The 27928-nt window shown below is 40.5% G+C and overlaps 1 protein-coding gene and 1 long non-coding RNA gene across 6 annotated transcripts in view; both read right to left on the reverse strand.

Moving 5' to 3' along the window:
• Nucleotides 1–2010: 2010 nt before the first annotated feature.
• Nucleotides 2011–6940, reverse strand: LOC138915855 (uncharacterized). Of its 2 annotated transcripts, none has more exons than XR_011422237.1 (3): nucleotides 5791–6052; nucleotides 5291–5421; nucleotides 2011–5030 (listed from the first exon to the last, which is right to left on the reverse strand). It is a non-coding gene; the product is annotated as an uncharacterized lncRNA (long non-coding RNA). The 2 variants fall into 2 exon arrangements; XR_011422236.1 differs by having other exon boundaries at nucleotides 3806–5099; nucleotides 5791–6940.
• An 858-nt stretch (nucleotides 6941–7798) lies between these two features.
• STX7 (syntaxin 7) overlaps nucleotides 7799–27928 on the reverse strand; it is a 47488-nt gene continuing 27358 nt past the window's right edge. For 2 of the 4 annotated variants that reach the window (XM_070223880.1, XM_070223878.1), the window contains 9 exons: nucleotides 25262–25423; nucleotides 21729–21798; nucleotides 19646–19739; nucleotides 18833–18970; nucleotides 18015–18067; nucleotides 17381–17477; nucleotides 15831–15903; nucleotides 11426–11508; nucleotides 7799–9119 (listed from right to left, as the gene is read on the reverse strand). In XM_070223880.1, coding sequence (XP_070079981.1) covers nucleotides 9027–9119; nucleotides 11426–11508; nucleotides 15831–15903; nucleotides 17381–17477; nucleotides 18015–18067; nucleotides 18833–18970; nucleotides 19646–19739; nucleotides 21729–21798; nucleotides 25262–25400 — 840 coding nt within the window. In that variant the 5' untranslated portion in view covers nucleotides 25401–25423 and the 3' untranslated portion in view covers nucleotides 7799–9026. The remainder of the gene's footprint in view (nucleotides 9120–11425; nucleotides 11509–15830; nucleotides 15904–17380; nucleotides 17478–18014; nucleotides 18068–18832; nucleotides 18971–19645; nucleotides 19740–21728; nucleotides 21799–25261; nucleotides 25424–27928) is intronic. The other 2 variants (XM_023651103.2, XM_070223879.1) reach the window with 1 other exon arrangement.

The raw sequence follows: 27928 nt of genomic DNA on the forward strand, positions 1-27928 counted from the left end.
GTGTACCTAGTCAGAACACTACAAAAGAGAGAAAGCTATAGATCCATATCCTCCATGAATACAGATACAAAAACACTTAACAAAACATTAGCCAATAGAATTCGGCAATACATAAAGAGAATTACACACCATGACCAAGCGGGGTTTATTCCAGGGACATAAGGCTGGTTTAATATTCAAAAATCAATCAATTTGTAGCTACCATATTAACAGGCTAAAGAAGAAAACACCATAGGATCCTATCAATTGATGCAGAAAAAGCATCTGACAAAATTTAATGCCAATTCATGATAAAAACTCTCAGAAAAATAGGAATAAAAGAGAACTTCCTCAACTTGATGAAGAGTATCTATAAGAAAGCTGCAGCTAACATCACACTTAATGGCGAAACACTGCCTCCTTTCCCCCTAAGATTGGGAACAAGGCAAGGATACCTCTTCTCTCTGCTCTTATTCAATAGAGTGTGGAAGGCAAGGAAATAAACAGCCCACAGATCAGAAAGGAAGAAATATAACTATTGCTATTTGAGGATGACACGATTGTCTATGTAAAATATCCCAAGAAATCAACAAAAACCTCCTGAAACCAATAAGTGAATTCAGCATGGTCTCAGGATACAAGATAAACATACAAAAATCAATTGTATGTATACTTGCAATAAACATGAGAATATGGGAATTAAAACACAAGATCATTTACAATCTCGAAAGAAATGAAATGTTTAGGTGTAAATCTAATAAAAGCATGTATAGAAGTTAATATGCTGAAAACTGCACGATACTGACTAAAGAAATCAGAGAAGATCTAAATAAATGAAGAGCCATCCTGTGATCATGCATTGGAAGACTCAACATAGCAAAATGGAAAATCTCCTTAAATTGATATACCAGTTTAACATAATTCTTATCGAAATCCCAGCAAGATATTTGTGTAGATATAGATAAGGTTATTCTAAAACATGTATGGAATGGCAATGAACTAACGTAGCTAAAACAATTTGGAAGAAGAACAAAGCAGAAGCAAGCAGTCTGTTTGATTTTAAGACTTATTAAAGAGAGTAATCAACACTGCCTGGTATTGGTGGAGGTACAGACACACAGCTCAAAGGGATACGACAGCTAACCCATACAGACGCACACAAATATATCCAATTGATTTTTTTCCCATTAACTCAGTTTTGTCCAACTGGTTTTTGGCAGAGGAGCAAAAGAATTCAATGGAGGAAAGATAGCCTTTACAACAAATATGGTGTTGGAACAACTGGACATCCATATGCAAAAAAATGAACCTATATCTGAGTCTCACATTTCATGCAAAACTAACTCAAAACGGATCATGGACTTAAAAGTAAACTGTAACCCTATAAAACTTTTAGAAAAGAACATAAGGTAAGAGAGAAGAGCTTTGGGATCTAGCGGTAGGCAGAGAGTTCTCGATCCTAAAAGCATGATCCATAAAAGGAAAAAACTGATAAAGTGGACTTCATCAAAATTAAAAACTTCTGCTCTGTGAAAGACCTTGTTAAGAGGAAAAAAAGACAAGCTACAGACTGGGAGAAAGTACTTGAAATCGACTTACATATCCAACCGACGACTAGAATCTAGAATACCTACTGTTAAAGAAAAGCACTCACAACCCCACAGTGAAAAATAAACAGTCCAACTAGAAAAAGGAAGACGTGAAGAAACACGTCACTGAAGAAGAAACACAGTTGCCAAACAAACACGTAAAAAGCCGTTAGTGAAGTATAAATTAAAACCACAATAAGATATCACTAAACACCTATCGGAATAACTAAAATAAAAAATAGGGACACCATCAAATGCTGACAAGGAAGTGAAGAAATGGTATTATTCAAACATCACTGGTGGGAACGTAAAATGGTATAGCCACTCTGGAAAAACAGTTTGGCGAATTCTTAAAAACTAAACATTCAAATACCATATGATCCAGTAATTGCACTACTGGGCATTTATCCCAAAGAAATGAAGACAATGTTCACACAAAAGCTGTACACAAATGTTTATAGCAACTTTAATCATAACAACACCACACTGTCCAGATGTCCTTCAGCAGGTGAATGGTTAGGCAAACCATGCTACACCCACATTGTGGAATTCTACTCAGCACTGAAAAAGGAACTCTTGATACCTTGATATACTCAACAACCTGGACGAACCTCCAGAGAATTACATGGAATGAAAAAGCTAATCCCAAAAGCTTACACACTATATGATTCCAGTTATATAACATTATTGAACTAATAAAATTTTAAAAATGGAGAATAGATGATTGGTTGCCAAGGGTGAAGGAGGGGTTGGGGAAGGGAGCAAACTGGGTATAGTTATAAAGGGCAACAGGAGGGGTTTTTGTGCTGGGAAATGTTCTCTATGGAAATGGATGGAATGTTCTGTATATTGACTGTATCACTGTCAATATCCTGGTTGTGACATTGTACAATAGTTTTGCAGGATGTTACTATCGGAGAACTGGGTCAAAGGTACGTGAGAGGAGTCTGTTGTTTCTTAGAACTGCACATGAATCTACAGTTATCTCAAAATAAAAGTTTAATTTAAAATACCAACATTAAACATATTTTATACTTTAGGGAGAATGGGTTCTTTCTCTTAAGGGTCCATGCCATTCCAAAGGAGAGCAGTGGTCAATTGCCTCCATTCCAGTTTACCGCAGCATAGAAGACTCCTAATAAAAATATTTGATCATAAATCAGGATAAGGCAGACAACAGAGTACCCCTAATTTAGAAAAAATAATATCCCATCGCATCTGAGACAGAATTTAAATGATACATGATGGTTACCTTACTAAATTTTGGTATGTACCCCACCACAAAATAATAACGTTAAAATCATAGTAACCTTCAGGGAGATTAACACATTAAATTTGGCACCGCAAAGAGGTCAGATATGGTCAGGTCCACTAAAAATGTCTTTAAATGAACTTAAAATAACACAGAATCTAGGTTTAGAAAAAGAATGAAATAAAAGCTAATATTCTCCACTAAATTATAATTCGGCTTTTTGTTTCTAGAATCATCACTGACAGACGGTTCAGCTTTAACCTGAAAGTTTTTCATGATCAGGTCTTCAGCTATGCAAGTTACTAAAAGCGGGCATCTTGCTCAGGTTAAACCTTCTGAGGTGTAAATGTGGTTCTCCTATCCGGGTGTGACTAGAGTATTTCAGACCTACCACTAATCATCTGAAAGGAAACTTTCAGAAGGCATTAGAAACTGAAAGTAGTACCAGCAAATTTTCTGCGAGGCTAAACCATTGCATTTCTCAGGTTTCCACCAAGGCTAATAGGTTTTGGAGTCAGAGACTACTGTCTAACAGTACTTACAGTAAACACTTAAAAATTTGTACTTTGGGTTTGCCAAACTGTGAATTAATACCCTTTCAAGTTTATTTAAAGACTCAGCTCCGTTCTAGCAGACTCCCTCTACAACAAGCGAGGGTGTTATGCGTGTACCGACGGCACAGGAAGTCTGGTTTTGCTTTCTACCACTTACATTTTAAGCAGAAATGCCATCACTACACAAAACCTACAGGAACCCCACTGTAATTTAAGTGACCAACCTCTTAAAAACCTGCCAGAAGCAACAGTGTCTATAAAAATCTATGCAGTGTGTCAGTTCCTTAGTTCTATTTCTACATTTAAAATCAGGATTATTTGGAGAAAAACATTACATAATTTCCATGTTAACCAAATGACTGCCCAAAAAAGGATTAAAATGGACATATTGACACAGTATTTGAATTATGAGAAAATGGCTTACCACAAGGCATTATGAGGGTGTACTTTATTCCCTTTTGTTACAAAAAAAACTTTGCCAAGGAATAGGATAGGCTTCAAAGCATTCTAAGGTACAGTTTACCAGGAGTGTATGTGATGCACTGGCTTTGAGAGCATTCTGAAGAAATATAGATTACAAATGTCCCTTAACTCCTTTTTCCAATGCTCTGCCCTCTATCGGGAGCAATAATTTTGTGAAAGTCCTATAAATGTCAGTCCTGACTATCAGCACACCCTAGCTCTGAATCCAGACACCGTCATCAAAAGAAGAAAGGCTCCTTTTTGGAGACATTACATACAGATCACCTTTCAGATTAGTAGCTACTCTTTAGCAAACTATCAATTTTCTAGTAGTCTGTAAACTAAAAAAAATCAAATTGAGTTACTAAGGGGGGAAGAGAATAAACAGAAAGCCAGGCCTTCAGAGTGAACGGTCCCCAGTTCTGAGGTGCCTGGTGGTCTGAAGGCTGTGAATCCCTCCTCACACCCCCCTTTCCTCCTTGTCTCCCCCCTCCTCAGCCACTGGGGGTTTCTTATTCCTAACACATCAAGTGCTTTTTACATAGTGAATGCTGAACTACAAGCTCCCTGCGGGCAGGGACCATGTCCTTTGGGTTCACTCTTATACCCTCAGTGCTCAGGCATGGCGCAGCCTGGCACAAAATAGGTGCCAAATTAAGTTAACCAAGCATTTATTGAGCAACTATGGGGGGGCAAACGGGGGTGGGGGGTAGGACTGAGGCCCTGGGGCTCCAGAATGTTCATATATAGAGATTTTGTTCTGGTTGGGAAGAGTGACTTTCCATTTAGAAGCAGTGCTTCTAAGTTTTTTCTATCAAAGAGCTCCTACTGGAAGAGAACTTGGTGAGGCTTTCTGCTTCGCGTGGTTTGTGCTCCCTCCACATAGCAGTGTTCACTATTGTGCATGGGCTCAGCATCACTGACCCCTTGTTCTGCAGTGCCCTCTGCATCACAGGGAAGCCAGAAACGACATTTCCCAGAATCTCCTTCGCTCTCCAGTTCTAAGTCACAGTGGACCAAGGAGAGTCTTTTCCATGACCTTGGGAGGTTCCTCACAGGCTGCTGCAACGCAAGTGTGGGCTGGCAGCAGATGTGGGCGTCACAGCACCTTCAAGATCTCTTGCAGATCACCTGCCCCGCTGCAATCAACGGCCGTGGCAGCTCCTCGAGACTCACTGGCGTCAGTGCTGCAGGCTGAGACGACAGGAGCTTCAGGATGTTTCGGGATTCACAGCAGCTCCTTGACCAGCTCCTGAGATCCACCTGAGAGGGTGCTGCAGATTCAGCTCCCTGGCTCACCCCACCCTTCTGATGCTCACGGAAGCTTCTAACTCCCCACACTGAAACCCATTATGCTTCTATCAAGTGGCTGTTTTCCTGGCTGAACCCTGATAGAAATGTTAAAAGTTTAAATTAGCATTAAGGGAAGACAAGTTTCCCACAGGTCTCCTTACCTTCGTGAATGAGATGCTTCTTCACTGAATCTGACTTTGAGAAACCCAGCTGAAATGAAGGAAGATGACCCTGCAGGTTTACATCCAGGCAATTTCTTTCCCGTGTTGCAGTATTTTGAGGACACAAACTCCTAAACGTGGGGGAAATGGTTTTATCTTCACTGGCTTATGAACTCTGTCTGGACAGTTGTTAAGGAGAGATGTCGTGTGTTCTGTCACACAAGTGCACAATGTAATACTCCTAGGCTCCTGCTGGTGTACATTTTGCTAAGTGTTTTCCTTGCTGAGAGGTCAAGCTGCTCAAATCTTAGGGCAGACCGAGGCGGTCTGGGACCCACATGTCAGTTTTTGTCGCGTTAAGTGAATCACGAAAATACACAAACAACTGTGTTTTTTTTTTTTTCAGGAAACGAAGATGCCTGATGATGTTCTTTACCAGGAAATGCGGAATTTTCATCATATTTAAATGAGCTAAAAATGTCATTCAACTCATAACTTACCCAAACAACTCTCTGTATCCCATTCTGAAATTTAATTTTTACTGCAGCAGCCTGGTCATCTGTAAAAAATACAGCCAATTGTGCCTTTCAAAAAGTAAATGCCAAATAAGTTATCCTGGTGAATCGTTCTTTACTATTAAGGTGGACAATGACTTTTTTTTCTTTACACAGGCTTTATCTTTTATTATGACATTCTTTTTCCTACACGAAGAAACAAAAATCACACCAACTACAAAAACTATTCTGTGCTTTGCTAAACCACAGACTAATTTTGTGGAACAAGAAGCCTTCAAGTCATTTCTTTTTTCATTATAAATCTGTCTAAAAAACTTCCATATTCAAAACACTATTTTTTGTGTACAAAATTTTACCATTTTTTAACAAAAGCAGTGAAGACGTCGCAAAACCCAGGAGCAACCTCTTCAAGGTGCTGTGTTCCCAGTCCTTGATGTGGAAGCTGCTGCTGGGCATCCAGCGTGTTCACTGGGCCTGACTCCAGACGCGGCACCCATACTTTGCTGTCCTAGATCAAGCTCCACCTGCGCCCGGACCTGTCTTTTTCAGAGTTGATCCCCTGCCTACTAAAAGGCATTATGTTGCAATAGCACCAGTTACTCTTTTACCATCAACCATTGTGCAAAACCAGAACTTTCCATAATATTTAATAAGCAATACAGGGCCAAACACTTCACACCACACTGTCATTCACTTTAAGCACAGAGGCTGGTTAATCTCAATCGGTGTCATTCAAGTACATCTTTGGAGCCACTAAAATGAACAATGTGTCACCTGATAAGGAATCTTCTTCAGTTTAAGACTCAGTTTGACTCAAACAGGTTCAGACACGTTGACAGTCACGAAAACAACTCTAATTTCATTTTCCATGGTGTAAGCTTTGCCTTTCAAAACGATTCTAAAATGGGGCCGGCCTCGTGGCCGAGTGGTTAAGTTCGCGCGCTCCGCTGCAGGCAGCCCAGTGTTTCGTTAGTTCGAATCCTGGGCGCGGACATGGCACTGCTCATCAGACCACGCTGAGGCAGCGTCCCACATGCCACAACTAGAAGAACCCACAACGAAGAATACACAACTATGTACCGGGGGGCTTTGGGGAGAAAAAGGAAAAAAAAATTTAAAAAATTAAAAAAAAAAACGATTCTAAAACAAACCTAAAGGAAAACTAAGAATTTTTAAAATTTGGCTGTTGTACTTTTTTTTCATTTTATCTTTTCTAATCAAGACTACTCTTTGTGTTCCAAATACTGTGTATAAATTTTTCCTGCAAAATTAACGTTTCTTAAAAGAATGCAAGCCACTGAGGTTCCTGTTTTTAACCACTGATCTATGTCCCAGTTAAAATAATTTATAAAATACCACATTTTAAAGTTGCTAAAATCATGCCAAAATATTAAGTGCTTTTGCTGTTATAGGGAACTTACCGTGAAATAAATAGAAGTAAATGCATTTGCCTGTATGAAAATAAAAGTCATCAAGTACAATTATGGCAAAAAATGGAAGTGACTTGTGGAAGCCACTGGGATTTTTATACGGCCATAAGCTACTGGCTCATCACACGAAACAGCTCTTGCTCTGTGCACTTGCAGAGGAAGAACAGGTCCAAGCAGGCCTGCCGGGCTTGCAGTGACTCCAGAACAGCTGGTATCTGTACGACTTCTCCCCGCATCGCCCATTGTGTTCGCGAAAGCAGGCCGACTCTGGTAACACAAAGTCTCTAATCATTCACTCACAAAAACAGTTCCCCATAGTCTCTTCTGTGGAAGAAACTAAGTTTTGCTGACGTGCAAAGCAGCTTCTACCTTTTAGCAGCAACGCCTTTTAACATCGCCAAAATAAAAACTTCTGAGTAAACGGGTCCTCCAGAAAGATGCAGAACGGCTGCCGCATGGCCCCCTCTCCTCTGCTGAGAGTGCAGGCGGCACAGCAGCGAAGGCGTAAGGTGTAAGTGTCAGGCCCACGGAAGAAGAGTCCTCACGAAATAGAACCATCCAGACACTTTTAAAATCACCTTTATTTTGGTTGCAAAGATACAATTTAGTTAGTTACTTAATATTTTATTTGTTCCCATTTGAAGTCTCACAGCTTGCCATGTAAAACATTGCCTTTACTATCAAACCGCTATTTAAGAACATTATAAAATACAAACTATAAACTAAGGTAATCCCCTTTACAGTTTTCAGGTTAGTGCATTAAAACAACATTGATTAAAAAAGGTGAGTGAGTTAATTGGCAAACATCCGATTCCTTTTCTATGAAAGATGGTACAAAACGGTACCCAAGGTAAACGCTAAATTTTAAGGGTTAGGTGCTGAAAAACGATAATTGTGTGAAAGTAACTTCTCAAAAGTAATCTGACCCAAGGATACAAATGTAACCATGATTCTACAGGACATAAGGAAGGTAATTAACTTTCCATCATAACAGCTGTGGAATACACAGCAAATAACAAGCGGGGACCTTCAGAATTCTAACACAACATTGTATTGATTTGTCATACTTTTCCTCCAAATTACATCAGACACTTGCAGTGACTACACGTTCCCCAGCAAACGTCAGACTTACACAGAGCCTATATAGAAACCGTCTACCCTTAGAATTTTACCAGGCAACCTCCAGCAAATGCTTCATATATACACATCAGGAGTATGAGATATACTAGGAAACCATTCACTGATTTCATTCAGAGAAAACAAGTCTTAAGACAAAACCAACAATGAAAGTTAAATAGACAATTTGTGCTGCTATGAACCAGAAAAACAGTACCACAAACAGATATGTTAATTTTTTTAAGTTATTGACAATATTTCCTCTGCTGGCCCAAGTCAAAATTAAATTTGAGATTTTTAGTCTAGGTTAACACAAATCTGGGTGCCTGTTACACTGTGACAGAGAGAGGCACACAGAACACATGTACCTTTAAATTTACTAATTCCGGAAACTAAGTCAAGTGGATAAATAAATTATACATGGGAGGCATACACAATATGGGCAACAGCCTAACAGTTATTAGATTGAAAAGTATGGAAGTGATGCCAGCAGTGATACTTAGAAAAACTTTCTCTATTAGAAAACATCAGATCTAATCCAAAGGAAAATTCCCCCCAAATAATAACAAAATATGGGAACCATCGTTTAAAAAAAACAAAAAACCACAACACGATTACAGGCATCTTCCTACATAATTTAGATAATGTAGTGCAATAGTGTGCTCCTTTGTAATTTTAGCGGCTTGCTCCCCATGCGATGAGACTGATAATTACAACTCCGATGACAAGGATAGAAATGATGATGCACAGGGTTTTTCTGGATTTGCGCTGTAGATGCAAAAACCAAAAACATGTTTACAGGTGGAGTGGAGCATCTCCATAGCAACTGAAAATCATCTGGTTCATTTCTAAAGTAAAATCAATGGTAATTTACTGCCCTCAAAATGCTAGCTGTATTTTTTTGCTTCTCAAAAATCTCTTCAATACATATGACACTTTTCTTTTGAAAAATATTCTTCTTGAATTAATGGTATAATTCAGGGAGTAATTATTCAACTTTTGTTGGTAATTTTTCTGGGGGTGTGTTTGGGCTTAAAAAAGAAGACATAGAGAAATAAAAATTACTGACTTAGGCAACAGACTGAGGTTACCTATGTATGAAAACAAAGAATAGATTAAAAGTTTATATATTTTTAAACTTTCATCAAATAGTTGCTCTTCAAAATGAGTTATTTGAAAGTGTCAGAAAGTCTAAGTGTCTGGCAATTTTTCCTAAAGTAAATTTACTAGTTTCCAAAATCATTCCCATTCTTTAATATTAATGCAAACTGCATTCAAAATCTCAACACACAAATAAAAAACAAAGTTAAAAAAATATTATAATACAGTCATTTAAAATATAAAGGTTTAGAGTTCTGTTCTAGTCTTCACTCCCACCCAGCTGTAGATTTCTGTAATGGCTTGTGTATCTCACAGCAACACGCAGGAATCCTTTTTCTTACAAACTACAAACATTTGTAAGTATTTCAGTTTCCACATCTCACATCTACATATTTCCCTGGAGCCCAGGTGGTCTCTGCTCGTTACCGTGTGCGATGTACGTTTACGAGCGCTGTGGCTCTCAACCACAGCTTCTCTGTTGCCCAGGGCGCCCTCCCTAGTGGGGAGCAGTGAGGTGCCCGGGTGCTGCAATGAAAGGCATCTCTCACTTTCCTTAACTCTCCGGGTCCACCCAACCCCTTTAGAAGCAGCGTATTTGCAGAGGCATGAGCTTCTATCAAGGCTTCCCCTCCCGGCCCAGGATGGCTCTCTTCTCATCCCTCAGGGCCTGTGGGATCCAGTATGGGGGCAGCTCCAGCTCTGGAGGTGCAGCTTGGGAAGATGTGTTCCTTTCCACAGGTTGCTCTGGGCTTGCCCTTCCACAAGGAAGAGGAAAAGCAAAACCTGGCGATATGTCTACATCCCTCCAAAATCCAAAAGCAAAACTAAACAACATGTAAGCCCACTCACTGATGAGTCCTACTCAACACTGTGCTTGAGCAGTTACAACTGTTGGCCTTTACAGATTACTGTGTGTGTGTTTGTGTGTGTGCATTCAACTGCTCTTGAAGGATGCCCACAGTGCCTGACACAGTGACATTAACTCTGATGAGGTGCAGATCTGAATTTCATGCACAAAGATGGTAGACACGAATTACTCCATGGTGAAGACAACTGGCTTGTAACTCAGCACTCTCTACACCACTTCACTGTTCTCTCTGCATCAGTGAATGTATCGTGACTCGTTCAGTGAAAAATGGCATTGAAACTATAGAGAACTTCCAAGGTTAGTGAGAAAAGTGAAACGCAATTTAAATATCTAAGATGATGACAATATCTTAGATATTTTATAAGAAGGTAAGGTCTGAGAAAATAATTATCAACAACAACAACAAAAATGGAGTTTTAAAAGGGAAATCAAATGCTAGGGTGTTTAGGGGTTCCCAGAGAGCTTGGCCTTATCCCTGCTGAGCATCAAAGCACATATGATGAGACACATTAATAGTTTGTGGTCCTACTACTTGTATAGACTTACATACACTTTACATTTGACACACACATACGGACTCCCTCTATTAACCTGATTCACTTAAGAAATCCATTCATTCCTGGTGAAGGGTCTGCTGAACGCTGACATAGGACCTACTGGTCAAGGACACTCCAAGAAAATATAATTTCCACAGGACCTAAAGACATCTCTCTAGGACAAGGATCTTTGCCTTAGTCCAGAGTGTCACCAACAAAAAAGAAAGCAGAGAGAGAAGGGAACAGCCAGAAACGGGGGGAGAAGGCTCTCCCAGAGGTTTCTGGGTTGGGATGTCACAGAGACATCGGAGTCTGCAGGAGAGCCTGGAGCTCTCCACTGACCCCTCAGGACTCTAAACACCAGACTTCCAGCCCCGGGGGCCAGGGTTCTGGTTCCGTCCTGAGAGGAGACAGTCTACACTCAGTTTTAAACTGACTGGCATACTTCTGACCTGTCTTCCATGGGATATTAAAATTCAACATCTCCAGCCACTTTAAACCTGGTCACACACGCACAAACACACAGTTAAAGTCTAAGTTATAGGACAATTGATTATGTTCCACATTACCTGATAGTCCGCCGCCCTGGACAGCTGCTGGTTTGCTTGCTGAACGTGCACCTCTGCGTTTTCCACATTGGCTTCTATGCTGTCTTTAAAATAAAACACAGCCACCCACACACACGGGAAACTGTTAAACACGTGTTGATGCTCCAGTAATAGCGCTGCACAGATCACTAGACTGCATTCAAGGTAAGACTAAACATGTTCACTATTCAAAGGTTAATATTAGTGGCAGACGGACAGAGTTGAAATTTTTTTAAGCTGGCCATAATTCTTCCCTATATTATTTCTTGGGTAATCCAAAGATGACATAAAAATCTGAAGAAACGAAACTTGATCATCTTCATTACAAGCCTCGTTCTACCTGGTAACCCCTGAAAAGTACTGTCACCTGGCTTGAGTTCTCTGACGGCATCTCAGCTTTTACTTAGGGTAAATATAGACCCCAAAACCACCCTCGCTCTGTGGCCATCATCAACCTACTTTTGCGCTGAGACTCAGCCCTCCCCGAGGACCCATGCAGCCTTCTCAAGTGAGTTTTCCTCCCCACCCTCCTCTGGCCTGGGGTGGAACGGGGGCCGCTTTGCAGCAGCAGAGACCACTCCTCCTTCCCACCGAATCTCAGTTTGAAAGCTCATGCTATCAACCTCACCCAACCCTCCCTGTTGCAGACATCTACAGATCTCACGGTCTGCTCTCCTCATCCAACCCTCCCTGTTGCAGACATCTACAGATCTCACCGTCTGCTCTCCTCATCCAACCCTCCTCGTTGCAGACATCCATAGATCTCACGGTCTTTTCTCTCCTCATCCAACCCTCCTCGTTGCAGACATCTACAGATCTCATGGTCTGCTCTCCTCATCCAACCCTCCTTGTTGCAGACATCCATAGATCTCACGGTCTTCTCTCCTCACCCAACCCTCCTCGTTGCAGACATCTACAGATCTCATGGTCTTCTCTCCTCATCCAACCCTCCTTGTTGCAGACATCTATAGATCGCATGGTCTTCTCTTCTCATCCCTTGAATATTTTACCCGACTTGCTGACATTCTCCTCCACATTTCTATTAAACATATTGGCGACTTCAATCTCTAACTGCTGACCCGCTAATTCCTTGGCCTCTCAATCCCTTGAACACACAGTTTTCAAAGACTTTGCCCGGTACCCTTTCTCAGCCACCTGCCTCCGTGATGACACCCCCACCTGTCACGACCAGTAACTGCAGCTTCTCCATAATCTCAATTTCAGTCTCACTACCTGTTATCCTTACAGTTCACTCCTTCTAAGACCCAACTTCATTGATCTCCACTTCTTCATTGTCCCTCAAATACTTCATGTTCTCTCTTCCCTCCTTACCTGGCTTACATCCCAAGGCAATCATGCATCGTCACTTTCTTGCATTCACCCTCAGCTCCCCTGTCCCCTCTACTTCAGTCATATTTACATGACAAAGCCCTAACCAGTACCCATGCAGCTGAACATGGATGCAACAAAGAATCTCCTAGGCTGACTTACTTCACTTTAAATTCATGACTGCCAAGCAAGCCTACCTCATTTTCCCAGCTCCTGGAAGACCACGTCATTCTTTCTCCTTTCTCTTTACACTTCTCATGACTTCTCACACAGAGTCATTCTCAGCCAGTGACCTTGACTTCCAGGTCACTGAGACAATAGGGACAATCAGAAGACATCTCTACATCCTCCCTCAACCTTATCCACCAACTGCATGCAACAGCACCGGTGCTCTGCCTTCTCTCCTGCTGTCCGGGAGAAACAGTCCACACTCCCAGCAAGAACCCACCTCTCCATCCATGCACTTTCTCCCATTCCTTGTCTCTTAACACAAGGACCTCCACCCAGCAATTTTCCTCTTTCTCACTCATCAGCAATATTTCTTTCCCTCATGAATCATTCCTAACCATCAATACCTACTATCTTAAAAATGAACCGAAAAACCCCTTTTGTTTATTCCACATCTACTGGCAGCTGTGCCCTCATGCTCTGGTCCACTTTCCAGCTTGACTCCTTCAAAGAGCTGTGAGTACTTGCTGCCTCCAGTCGCTCTCCTCTCATTCTCTCTTCCTCATGCTTTCACCTACACTATTTCACCAACACAGCTCTTGTCCCAGATCACCTACATCCTACACACTATTAAAGTCAGCAGTCAACTCTTGGTCCTCAGCTTACTTAACCTACCGCAGCATTTCCAACAGCTGACCAGCCAGTGCTCTTGAAGCACTTTCTCCACCTCATTCCAGAACAACACACTGACTTGGTTTTCCTCTACATCACTGACTATTCTTTCTCAGTCTTTTTTGTTGGTTCCTCTTAAATCTTCTGGGCTCTAAATCAGGAGTCAACAAACTTTTTCTAGAAAGGGCCAAATAGTAAATATTTTAAGATTTGTGCTTCATATAATTTCTGCCATAAATGCTCAACTATGCCTCCGTCGTATGAAAGTTGCCATAGGCACAAACAAATGGATGTAGTTTGCTGACCACACTCTAAATATTTATAGGACGCAGGGTGAAGTCCTGAGAGCCCTTCTCTTCTCTGCCTACACCTGTTTCCGATGTGATCTCACCTAACCCACAGCTTTAAATCCCCCCCCTGTGCAGATGATCCCCAGATTTATACCCCTAACCCGGACTTCTCCCCTGAACTCCATGCTCACCTTCCGATGCCTATTAAACCCTCATTTGGGTGTCAACTGGCCCCTCAGACTTAATATATCCAGGAGTTATCGACTTACACCTAGCCAGACCTGCCCCAGTTAGAAAGCTCCCCATCTCAGAAAACGGCAACACCACAACTTTTGTGGGCCAGGCCAAAACCTTAGAGTCATCCTTGAATTAACTTTCTCACCCCATATGCAGCTGGGCAGTAGATTTTTTGGCTCTACACTAAAAAAAAAATCCAGAATTCCACCACTTGTCATCCACTTCACTGCTGCCATCCTGATCCAAGGTAACACAAGTGCTCACCTGGATTCCTGCAATAACCTTTGAAGTGCTTTCTCTGCCTTTGGTCTTGCCCTCCAGAGTCTGTTCTCAACCTAGCAGCCAAAGTGAGCCTTTGAAAACCTAAGTGAGACTATAACATGCATTGCTCAAATCCTCCTGTGGCTTCCCATCTATTAATAATGATAAAAGTCCTGTAACGGCTCAGGATGCTACATGATGCCATCCCCTGTGACCTCTGACACTGTCTCCATCTTCCTCTTGCCTGCATCACTCCCCAACGATGCCAGGCATGCTTCTGCCTGAAGGTCCTGGTGCCTGCTCTTCCTCTCCTGGAACACTTTCTCCTACTTGTTCCCTTACTTCCATGAAGTCTTCACTAAAATGTCACCTATCAGGAAGGCCTCACTTGCCTGCCCTACACAAAGCAGCAACATTCTCCACCACCAGCAGTCCCATCCCCTGCCCTGGCCTCATCTTCCCCACCACTTATCACCATTTACTTACTTTTCTCTCTCTTTTTTTTAAATTGTCTCTCTCCTCCCATTAGATGATAAGAGCCACAAAGGGAGGGTCTTTTATCTGTTGTTTAATTTCAGCTGAATCTCCAATGTCTAGATTTGTGCTCAGATATAGCAGGCACTCAATAAATATTTGTTGGATGAACGAACGGTTTTTGAAATTTTACTCTGTGGCCTAGTGGGGCTACAGAGCAGGGTAAGAATGGACAAATAAGAGTTATATTAAACTATAAGTCCAAGTATTTCAACTGAACCAAATACAGGAAATATAGTAAATGTATCTTTAGACATAAGCACAGGTATCTTCATATTTCAAAATTACAAACATGATCAGGATCCTGATTAACATTGACAATTATACCTTAAACGAATTACTATTACATTTAAAACTTAAAGGGAGTCTCAGTCACTGACTTTTCCAAAGAATTTTTCTAAAGGAATTTTTATCATCTAAATAGTGCTATTAAATTAATCTACCAAAAAGCTATTAGAATGAATGAGCAGAAAAATGGCTACCTATTCCTTCTAATCTAAAAGACAAGACAACATGCACAATTACAAATAGCACACGTTTCCCCAAAAAGTTCCTGGTGTGATGAGAATTAAACCAGGACAAGACTGAAATCAGAGGTCCCAGAAACAGCCAGAACGATGCTGCACGATGCCCTCCATGATCTCAGCGGCAGGAGGCCCTGACTAAATCTGTGGCTCCTGAAATAAATGAGGGGGTCCTTTCAATTATTAGGAGCCAAAAATGAGATGTGCTTCAGCTAACGCCAAGGATGATGCTTTGCGTGTTGTAGACTGTGCTCCCAATTCCCGGGGGACCGAAAGAGAGCAGGGGAGCAGCCTCTCCTGCTGGAGAAGATGCCACAGGTCAACGGCGTCTAGCTCGCTCCCACCTCACGAAATCTAATCAGCAGGGCTTACCTATCATATCTCCTTGCTCATGAATCATCATTCCCAAATCTTTAAATATTTCATTAATATCCATAATATCAGCCTAAGAGAAAAAGGTACATTTTATTATAATCAGAAATTCAGTCCCCAATCCACAAAAGGGGAAATTTAAAAAAACCCAAACCACCACCCCATACACAGGCAAACAAGCATCCAGACTTCATACACAAATGTTGGAAATACTAGGAAACTATTTAACTATAAACAATCCCAACTAAAGAGACCTTGAAAAACAGTAACTTGTTCTCTAAGATAAGTTTGTGACATTAAAAGTATCAGGAGAGGCAGGATGGAAATGAAGGCTCTATCCTAGAGAGGGGCCCTGGGTCACTGAGTTTTGTCATGCAATCAGATTAGTTTTGTTAGCACAAGCAGTATTTCCTCACAAGAGTATAAAATATTCTTTTTTTTGGAGGAAGATTAGCCCTGAGCTAACTGCTGCCAATCCTCCTCTTTTTGCTGAGGAAGACTGGCCCTGAGCTAACATCCATACCCTTCTTCCTCTACTTTATATATGGGATGCCTACCACAGCATGGCTTTTTGCCAAGCAGTGTCATGTCCAAACCTGGGATCCGAACCAGTGAACCCCGGGCCAGCGAGAAGCAGAACGTGCAAACTTAACCGCTGCACCACTGGGCCTGCCCCTAAAATATTCTTATTATGATATATTTCTAGTAAAAATTTATACATCAACTTGACAGCTTAAAAGAATAAAATATTAGGTGTAAATTTAAAGTCCCACATTAATAAATTTGAATATGCAATGGAATAGTGACGGATAAAGAAGTTATAAATTTACTTTTCTTCAATATATGATAACTATTATTTTGTCTGATTAAAGAGTAAAATTTAAATATTTTATTCAGAAGGGGTGGGGCAATTTACATATTCATCCTGTGCCTTAGTTTCCCCATCTGCAATGATTACAACATAGTTAACCACTTCACGGAGGTTTTATGAGAACTAAAGGAGACAATTGACATAAAGAATTCACCACATAGTGCTTGGCACACGGAAGTCCTCGATACACTGTAGCTGTTGTCAGCTATTATCAGCCCACCTTCTAGGGAACAGGTGGGTTCCGTAAGAACTAAGGCTTACTAAACCCTTCAGATTGCTTTGATGTCATAAAAATACTAGAGAGCAAAAAAATACTTTTAAAGCCCTCGTAAAAAGTCTCATTCACACAGGTGTGATGTGTATCATGTGCCAGGGGAGCCATCCAGACTTGCTGATCAGACAGTTATCTCCAGACTCCTATTTTCTCAATGCTAAGGGGACCTGAGAACAAAAAAATGTTGGGAGTGTAGGGAAGTATGTTCTCTCTTCGTAGCACAAATTCTAAAGAGACTGTTTTTTTTAAGAAAGGGAATAATTCTAATTTATCTAAGAAATGCCACCAAATTGATGTATTTATTTCGTTTTCTTTCTCGATCCCTCTCCGAGTATTATCTAAGCATCTTGAGGACAAACTCACTAAGATCAGAGCAGGGGCCCAACTCTACAATGTCAAGCTTACTTCAAGCTGCCGAATGGAAGACTCTCTCTCGTGAATGAGGCGGAGGTCATCTTCCGTAATTTCTTCATCCTGCACCTGCACTTGAGGTTGAGTTTGGCTAATAAAAAGAACATGAAAAAAAGACTGTTATTAAAACAATGGGACTTTCTTCCTATTTAAGAAGTACTTACTAAATAGAATATTTTTTCTTCAAAGTCAGAGAACTGTTCACTTAAATTCCCAGAATATAACAGAAATACTAATCAAATTTCATTCATGTTTCATTTCACTGATATCATTTTTTAGAGTTATTATTTAATTACTGGAAGCTCTATTTGGCAGCTAGGTATTTCTTCTCAGTTGACTTAAATCTCACACAGCCAATAATCTATATTAAATAACACTTAAGTCAATAATATTTACCTGAATAAATAATTATCAAGTATTATTGCAATACTGGAATATTTCTATATACTTATATACAATAAATAATTATTTTGAAAAATTTTCAAGTTTATTGTTTTCTATTTATAAATAACTTAGGATAGTCATGACATAACAGACTGAAAGCTTTAATTCTGTCTCAGGGACCACAATGTATAAAACGTATTTGAAAAACTCTCTTCTGATCTGTATAATGTTTTATACTTCTTACCTTTCCCAGGACACAAGATTCTTTTCTTTTGAGCTCTCCTCAGGAAAACCACCCTGAATAATTCAGTAAGAGAACGGACTGAGAAGGGGCAAAGAAAAACACACAGCACTCACATTTTCCCTCATTATAATCTAACCTGATTAATGTATGCACGGCAGTGTTCTGTGTAGAGAAACAGAGAAAAGTTCTTGTTGCAATATTTTAGGCCAACTACTTCAAATAATAATAACATTATATCCTAAGCTGACCAGGAAGCAATTCATTAACTATACTCAAGGGCCAAATAATAAATATTATTTGATTAAAACATAATAGAGTCTTGGAACGTCTACACTAAGGAACAACTTGTAATAGTTTCTAAGGGAATTTAAAATTAGGTTAAGTCAAAATTCACTCTAACTTATCCTTTCGTTGATTTTCTCCAGGTGTACATTGATATGATATATTCACAATGTTCATTTCATCACTGTCACATAACCAGGAGTAAAGTGCTCTCTAAACTAGCAGACGCAAAGTAACAGCCTCAAGTTCAAGCAAATGTGGGAATACCATTAAAGATTTGACCCTCGATCTCTTCAGACAAAACATTTCTATATTTTTATATAATCTGTAATCCTTTGTTCCAGGACATGGGCAAAACAATCACAGTAATACATAACTATTACCCTTAAAAACTGAGAACTTGAAAATAAATATTCAAATACTGATTTCCAAGATACTCACAGATCTTTCATGATTTAAAATACATGCCTAGGTAGTCTTTTCAGGGACCCTTAGAGAGTACTGTTCATTTTTACAATGCCTTTTTAAATACTTACAGATACTCTGGAACTGGCTCTTACTCGAGCAACAAACTCTTTCTCTTTCTCAGCTGCTTGCCTCTGGACCTTCTGAAAGTTTGTCAGCGACGTTGTGAATTCATCTACTAAGCGGTCCTTCTGTATTTTCCTTTGACGCTAGAGAAAAGTGGGGGGAAAACCTACTAGAATCAAGCTGTGAAGTTCCACAGAATTTGCAAAAGCAGGTTCACCACTAGCTGGCCCTTTATTTAATGCTGAAATTTTCACTCACTCTCCAATGACAGGGCCTTACTGAGGAATTCTCAATAACATTCTGACAATATGTTCAAATACTGTGTACCTTTACCTTGAAGCAAAAGGCCCATAACGCTGGATTTTTCACCTGAAATTGTCATCCTAAAAAGTGGGCCCTTATTTTAAAGTAATTCTTTTTTTTTTTTAGGCAAATAAAACCTTATGCTCTTACCTAAGTAGTAACTTCTGCTTAGTAAGCAAGGAAAGAAATACGCGCCCCTAGGGACCCTCACATCTTGAACTGCGGGCGCCCTGTGTGAGGTCAGTCCTAGAAGGTCAGGAAGCAATCACGCAGGAAGCGCTTTCTCAGCACTGACTTCAGTAGGGGTCAGGGCATTTGCATGGACATAATCTTTGCTTTACTGAACCACCGGATACTACCTGGGCAATTAAGCATAGTTTTGTGTTCTGTGAACTAATCTCAAATAAGAGTTTATCCCCCTAAGTTCCTTTCTGGCCTAACAGTCCAGAGATCCTGCAGCACATCTGCTTTCTCTCACACTCACGGCACCAACAGTGTGTCTCACAGCTCGATACCTGTTCACTGGGGGTGGTGGGCAGGGATCCAAACTCTTTAATGTACTTGTCTGTTTCTTTGGCAAGCTGGTTAGTGTACTGCTGCTTCTGTTGCCTAAAGTGAGAGAAGACACATTATAGCCAAAGAACTAAGATATTTCTTTAAGCCACGACTCTGCCACTTGACTCAACCCTGATGAATAATTTTATAAAAATAGCTTTTTTACAGACTGGCTCCAAATTTTCTCTATGAAAATAAAATTTTCCAGGTTCTATTCTTTGATAAATATTGAGCAAAGATTACAGGGAAGGTCCTTTCTCACACGGGGGGTAACCAAGTTTTGAGAAATACATAGCAGCTATTTAGAAAGGAGGACGACTCAAGCCAACTCAAGTTGAGCTTGTGAGGCGTCCGATGTTTGAGACACTGGGGGTGTGGGAGCCTTTATCTACAGCCCACAACGGGGAGCTCAGTGCATAAGTAAAGAGGATTTGCTGCCTTGCACTGTGCCCAGTTCCCAGATCTTTAGGGCACATCCAGCCACTCATATTTCTCTACCTTAGGGGCATTTATAGCTGATAGATACTTAAAAAAAAAAAGAAGAGAGAAAGGAATTGGCAGTAAGTAACAGTACAAATTTACTATTATTTAAGTTTGGTGTGGAAAAACGTAACAGCATTTCTCTGTAAAGGGAACAGAACACAATAAAAGAGGTAAATTACATCGGTATTGGTATCTATATTGCTAGCTAGCTTATAAAGTAAAAAGTAAGATTTCTAACTAAAGAATTTGACACTAAAACACACCTCGCATTATTAATGTGATGCTTTACAAGTGACAACATCAGTACCTCTCATACACAATCTCTCATTTCAAACACATGCTGCTCACACTTAGGGTTCTTTAAAACAAGCAGATACTATGAAACAGTTTGTTTACATCTGTATTTGACTGATAAGGAAGAATTATAACCTACTTAAATCTACTTACCAAGCGCTCTGTCTTTAATATGCCTCTTTAAATCTTTAGAAAAAGTCATATAATTAAAATTCTAAAAAGACTTTAATGATGTCTACGTTTTCAGAATCTCCACTATTAACCTTAGCAAAATATTGTAACTATTAAGAATTATGTGTTTCTATTCCATTTTATTTTAATAAGTCATGGTTTATTATTTAGATTTGGGGCATTTTTACCACTCTGACATGTATCTACTGCAGAAAAATATAATATAGATTAGAAATAACTGTAAATTCTTCAAATTGTACTTCAAAAAAATATGAATTACCATTACCTATCTTTTAATTTCTTCTTCTTTGCAATTTCCCCTTCTACAGCTAACACTGTTTGGCATATCACTTATTACAAATATATTACTTGAAATTTAGAGCTGTAACTAAGACTGAAGATTTAGATTCAGAATGATGGATGAATCATCAGACCCCCAACAGACAAGTTTTCCCTACCAGCAAAATGGAAATAGTTCCTTGGATCGCTCTCACTCCAATGCTGTCAAGTTCAGATGAGAAAATGTGTAAAAACACTGTAAAATCTCTAACACTACACAGTATTCTTGATGTTCTTCTAACAGCATATTAATTTACTGAAACGTATTACATAATGTCATTATAAGATTTTTTTTTTTTTAAACAGAGGCTAATGCTTCTGAAATTCAAGGATGCAGGTATGAGCTTTTCGGAGGATAGTTCCCACTGGATACACATTGGATCTAAAACAAGGACAAGTCTGGCCACTGTAGGGCCTGCTGGCTGTGGGAAGTAAATCACACCAACAGAGAAGCTTAGAGAACCATTGTTCAGAGCCATCAAAAACAACATACTTAAAAGCTACAAGAAAGCAACTAAAGAAGTTCTGCTTTGATGGAGTAAGCCAGATCTATTTTATTTTAAAATAAAGAAAAACATCTGCCTTAGTCTCTGGACAGGGAGAAACCTACACAAAAGCTTGGTACAAATAAGGAAGCAGAAATACTGTATTAATTTTCCACCATTTTCTCCAGTAAACATAACACTACCCACCATCAAGGAACATTACAACAGGTGTTTTTTCTCTTTTTTCTTTTTTGTTTAATTACATACTTACAGCTGTTGCCTCAATTCAGGTGAATCCTGAGGTGTCCCAAGCTGATTCAGAGTCCTCTGTATTTCTGCGGCTATTATGATGGAAAATAAATGTATAATTGTTACAAATGTTAGAGCAACAGAAATTAGTGCAAGCAATTGGGCAGTTAGAAATTAATACAAGCAACTGGGCAGTTAGAAAAAGACAGAAAAACAAAGAGAGAGAGAGGAAACATTACTTGAAAAAGAAGAAAAAAGAAACGATTTAAATCTAGTTAGTGACAACGGATTATTTATTTATTTTTTTCCTGAGGAAGATTCCCTCTGAGCTAACATCCGTGCCAATCTTCCTCTAATTTTTAGTATGTGGGCCGCCAGCACATCATGGCCACTAACACAGCAGTGTAGGTCTGTGTCCGGGAACCAAACCGGGAAGCTGAAGCAGAGTGCACTGAACTTAAGAACTTAACCACTAGGCCACCAGGGCTGGCCCCAACAATGGATTAATTTTCAAGAGGAAATTGTGTGGGGACGTTAACATGAAAAACTGCACTTATGATCCATAAATAGTCACTTCTTCTCTATCCATTAGAACATTTGGTACAAAGGCACATGGACTTTCAGTTAACTCTACTGGCATAAGAATCAGGAGGAAAATAATTCTAACAATTACATAATTCATTGGAATATAAAGTAAATAAATTACAGTTAATAAATGAGGGAGGAATAACAGAATTAGCAATAATCACTTTTCAACTATCTATGTAACAGGTGATTCTAGCAAGGATCCTCAAAGGAGGCTAAAACCACAGGACATTCACACGACCTCCAAGTGTCACCACATGGACGACATTATTATAAGAGTTAACTCTACCACAGACGAATGTGTTGCTTAAAACAAAAGATCCGAGTTAGTGCCACAACGGTACAAAGTCATGAGCACCCTGACATGATGCAACAGCAAAGTCACAAGGTGAGCCGAGCGTTTCTCCTGCCAAAGTATTTAACCTGAATCTAACCCTGGGAAAGAAATCAGACCAACCAAGACTGTGGGATAATCTACATAACAACTGGCTGGGACTTTTTAAAATGTCACTGTAACAAAGGCAAAAAAAATGAAGGGTGAGGTGTCGTCTAAATTAAGGAAATAAAAAACTTCAAATAGTAAAACACCCAAAAGGCAATGTATGATTTTTGACTGGATTCGGAATCAGAAAAAAGAAAATGCTGTTAACAAAAATTGTGGGGACAGTTGGAGAAGCTTAAGTTTGAGCTGGAGAGAGGGATTAAACAAAGGCTGAACATGCCAACCGCTGGTGAACCCGGTGAAGGGGGTACAAAGAGTGCACTGTCCTACACTTTTACTTTTCTGTAGGTTTAAAACATTTAAAACCACAAGCCAGGGGTTTAGAATTCATGCTAAGCTCAGGATCCAGAAGTCCACGGCCACGGCAGTAAAGAGAGGCTCTTCACCAAAGAGGAGTCTGTAGGTTTGTGCACGTGTGTACACAAACCAAATGCCAGGTGGAAGTAAGCTGAAAATTCACCTCAGGGTAAGGAACTTTCACACTTCCGAGAACTAGAGAAAAACAATCCAACCCATCCACTCGTGTCATTTAAAGTAAGTGGTTTATTTACACAGCTTCAATGCGTTTAAACAGCCATTATTTATTTACAGAATCAAGGGAATGACTGTAACCAAAACACAAGACACCTTCTGCTCATGGATGATATAGTGAACACTGCTGCCATGTCAAAGCTGAACAATATAAATACTGGAGAGGAATCACGGAGCAAATAGCAACCGTTAACCCTTCTGCTAGTTTCAAAGAATTTCTTTTTGCTTCCTTTTCGATAGTAGATTTTTGTAGGGTGGAGAGATTTTCTTTGCTGTTTTTAACTTATGGCTGCTTGTAATTAGTTATATATTTCCTTCTCAACCTCAACAGATTTTCCTGGACTACCTTACAGGGGTTTAAAGCTTTTATTTTCAAAAAAAGTTTACTGATAAGACAAACTGTGGTGTGGCCCCCTCTAGGACAGAGGCAGACAGCTAGCTCACCTTAGGAGGGTTCTCGTCAGAAAAAAGTCCTATCAAGGGAGGAAAAAACAGACTTTCAATAAATGACACCAGGAAAACGGACTAACCACTTGGGGGTGAAAGCAGAGAACCGTGTCTTACCTCATACAGCAAAATCAATCTGTGATAAATTATTAACTTAAATACTAAAAGTTGGAACCATTTAACTGCTACAAAAAAGTACAGAAATGTATTTATTACATGATCTTATTTACGATCTTTGCGTGAGGTATAAAATGTTATCTAAGTATGATACAAAACTAAAAACATGGGGGAAAATATGACAAACTGACAAAACAAAATTTCTAATGTTCTATGAAAAATATGTATCTATATTACAATTATATATAAATAATGTGTGCTTGCTTATACATGGGAGAAAATATCTGCAGCATATGATGACCTAAGGGGTTAATATCCATAATATAGAAAAAACTCCTACAAAACGGTAATAGAAAAATAGTCCAATGAAAAATGGACAGAAGATATCTTGAAATTTACAACAAGCAAATGAACGTATGAGAAATTCAACTTCACTGATAATCAACTTTTCACATATCACCCTGGTAAAAATCAAGAAAAACAAGCAGGTAAGAATACAATCACAATCAAAAGCCCTAAGAAAACAAAAGGTAGAGACAGAGATAAGAAAGAAGGAACAACATCCACATGATGAAGAACTAGAAACAACTGAGAAGAGGTCAGACAAGCCAGTACAAAAGCGGATTGAGAACAGGAACTTTAATAATATTCACTGAAAAAATGAATAGCAATACAAGATTGAAAGTAGGTATCAATCCTGGAAAGGATAACTAACTTCAATGTATGAATGTTCAGCCATGAAAAAGAATTCACTAGAACTGCTTCTGAGAAGCCCAGTGGGAGCATAAACCCACCACGTGGTTATTTCCCTAGTTTGCTAACAGATACACTACCCTCAGCAACCCCACTTTTCATCCTCTCTGAGTAAGGCTCTTACAGAAAGAAGAGACAACGGAAAGCCGCTGGGGCCCTGCACACTAACAGAGCAGTAAACCAGAGCGACACCTACTCCTGTCGCATTGCTCAGAAACACCACCACAGACCTGGCAAGCTGGGAGTGGGGACGCCTCTCCTATTCCCATTTAACTGGCCTGGCTGGAGGCTACAGAAAGCAAATAGTCATGACGGCCATCAGAAGCTTATTCAGATGGTGACTCCAATTGCAATGCTCCTCAGAACGTGATCTGTGTACTGGAACAGATGGCCACAATCTCTGGCACCTTGTATAAACCTGCTGATCCATAAATTCTTTTTGCTCTCTCCTAAAAAACAGAGAGCATGAGACGGAGTTTGCTCTCAATCGGATGGGACAGCAGAGAGCCTTCAGTCTTCTCTCACGGTCCCACACACTCTGTACCTCTGTACCGCAAGTTAGTTCTCAAGGATACCGATCATCTCCTGAGGACATTACCCTAGTCCAACGCCCTGCTTACATCTGCGTTTAGGATCTGAAAAGCAAGAAACAACATGTGCTCTTGGGTGTCTTGAAGGATTGAGCATGCCAGCAGGTAGAAGATAAAGTCCATGAAAATCCAGGGCCCTGCTCCCAGTGAAGAATCGCGGTCCATTCATCTGTATGGACTGTTGACACACTCCTGCAAAGGAAATCACAAATTGCTTTTCTTTGCCGTCTCAAATAGAAACGGGGAACAACGCTTGGTGAAAATTTTATGCTGCTCCAACACATTTTACTGAATGCCCCAAATGTTGCCAGCCCTCGCTGCAACTCCCCAAAAGAAAGGCTATCCAGGAAATTCAAGTGGTGGGACAAGCAGCTCTACAACCTGGCTTTAACAACTGGTTGATGCAACGGTAACTCAAACGCCTGTGTAATATCAGGATGCTGCACAATACCAGTGGTGAGTCCCAAGAGGAAAACCATAGGAGTCCTTAGGAATCTTCGAGCAAAATCATGCTCTCTTTGGCAAACCAATGTTATCCTTTTGGGGAATAGTTCTGGTCTTGCTCTCCAGCCCTAGATAAAAAGTAAACAATGGTGTTCTAGGTAACCTGGTGACCTGAGCTGCCCACTATGAATGAGGTGTTATGTTATCTTGTTGGTGTATCTCTCTCTCTGTTTTGTTCTATGTATGTCATTCAGCCTGCCCCTCACCCCAACTCCTCCAGCACCTGTTCAATGGGATAATAAACTAGCAATGGTTATAGAAATAAAAGCCACACGAAGGCTCACCAACATGGACTTACCCTTTCTCAGATGAACATGATTACTGGCAATGCCATGGTATCAATTTGCAGCAAAAACAATCAAAAGTAAACATAGTCATGCACCACATGATGACGTTTCACTCAATGATAGACTGCATATACGACCTGCTCCCATAAGATCAGTACCACAGAGCCTAGGTGCGTAGTAGGCTATACCGTCTCTTTGCGTAAGTACACTCTATGATATTCACACAAGGACAAAATTGCCTAAGGATGCATTTCTCAGAACACATCCCTGTCTTTAAGCAATGCATGACCGTAATATGGCGCCATTCTTGGGGGTATCAGCCAGCCACCCAGTGGCAAGCTGACTGCACTCCTTCCATCTTGGTGGAGGCAGAACTTCATGTTCACCAAAATAGCAGGACTATGGATCTCGTTACGCTTACTCTACTCCCCTCCCCACATGATTCTACCAGCTTCCAATCCATGTATTAGTCACAATCATGGGATTCCACAGACCAGTGGTTCTGATCAAGATATTCACTTTGCAGAGAAAAATATTAACAGACTTTCCAAGGACAATGGGATTCACTGATCTACCAGAACTCCATTATCTAGAAGCTGCTGCACTGGTGGAATGTTTAATGGCCATGTGAAGACTTGATTATGGTGTCATCTGGGAGATAACATCTTGGGAAGCTGAAGTGCTAGGTCTTTAGGCTCACAAAAAGCCACTGCTCCAGGGTGCCATTTCATCCAAAGTGAGAAAGAAAACTTAGACTGGGGAACTCAGGAGTGCAAGTGAAGAGAGATACTTCACATTTACACCTAATTACCCACTTGCAAATTTTCTTCCATCCCTTGAGCTGATTTAGAGACAATATCCAAGCGAGGATGATAACTGTGTCTCTGCCTGAGAAGCTGAGGCCACATGTGACTACCTGGGGCCAAGATGGGATACGGCGACTGAGCTGACTCTTAGGGGGATGTAGGGGTATGCCCACACCCAGGGGTGGGGGGCGTGTGAATAAAGCTCAGGACATGAGCTGGAGGGAACCAGCTGATACTGTTCAGTCATGAGCGTGAGTACCATATAGCATGTGGCAGGAGCAGCAAGGCCCCAGGGTTGAAAGTCAGGGTGACTCCAAACAGCCGAGATGTTGAGAGAAGGCAGAAGGAACGAGGAGGGGCTACTAAGGAGAAAAGCATTAGTACAGACTCAGCCTTGTTTCCAGCTGCAGAGCGACGACGACGGCACCTGTCAATATTTTCCTCCTTGCTCTGGGATGCATGTATTTAGACAATTTAACTCTTGTCTCCTTCTCTATCCACATCCTTCAGTGCTTTACACAGGGTGTGCTGTTCGTGGTTACCCTTACATGCCGGTCCGCAAGCTAAGGACCCTGTGATTCAGCCTTGCAGACGCTGAGGACTGGGCTGGAAGTCACCCGCGAGCCCTGGCAGTGGGTGCAGGAACTACAGAGGCCTTGGTTTCGCCCCTTTTGTGGAAACAGGAGAGGAGTTCAGGTTCCACGATGGACAGCAGCACTATGTGAGACAGGGGCTTGCTTTCTTTTTCAAGCTCAAGTAAGCAAAAAAGGGAAACATATTCACTGTAGGAAACAAAAAGGATGAACTGTAACAGATGTTTACTTTTGGCCACCTGACACCCAGAACTCTTACTGCACTGGGATCTTCTGGGTCATCACGTCATGACTGCTGGGAAGCACCATCACAGAAGCGGTCGTAGGAGAAAAAGCCGGTTGTTGAAGTAACGACACTACTCCAAGAGTCTGGGAGCCTTGCCTATCCACCGTGAGTAACACAGGTGATTCCCTATGAGTGTCCCGGGCACAACTGCGCAAAGAAAGGCCAGACTCTGAAGCTGGTTATAAGCAAAAGCTAGATTTACTTAGTGCTATTTAGGTTTT

Source organism: Equus caballus, chromosome 10 (assembly GCF_041296265.1).
Source record: "Equus caballus isolate H_3958 breed thoroughbred chromosome 10, TB-T2T, whole genome shotgun sequence".
NCBI classification, from domain to species: Eukaryota; Metazoa; Chordata; class Mammalia; order Perissodactyla; family Equidae; genus Equus; species Equus caballus.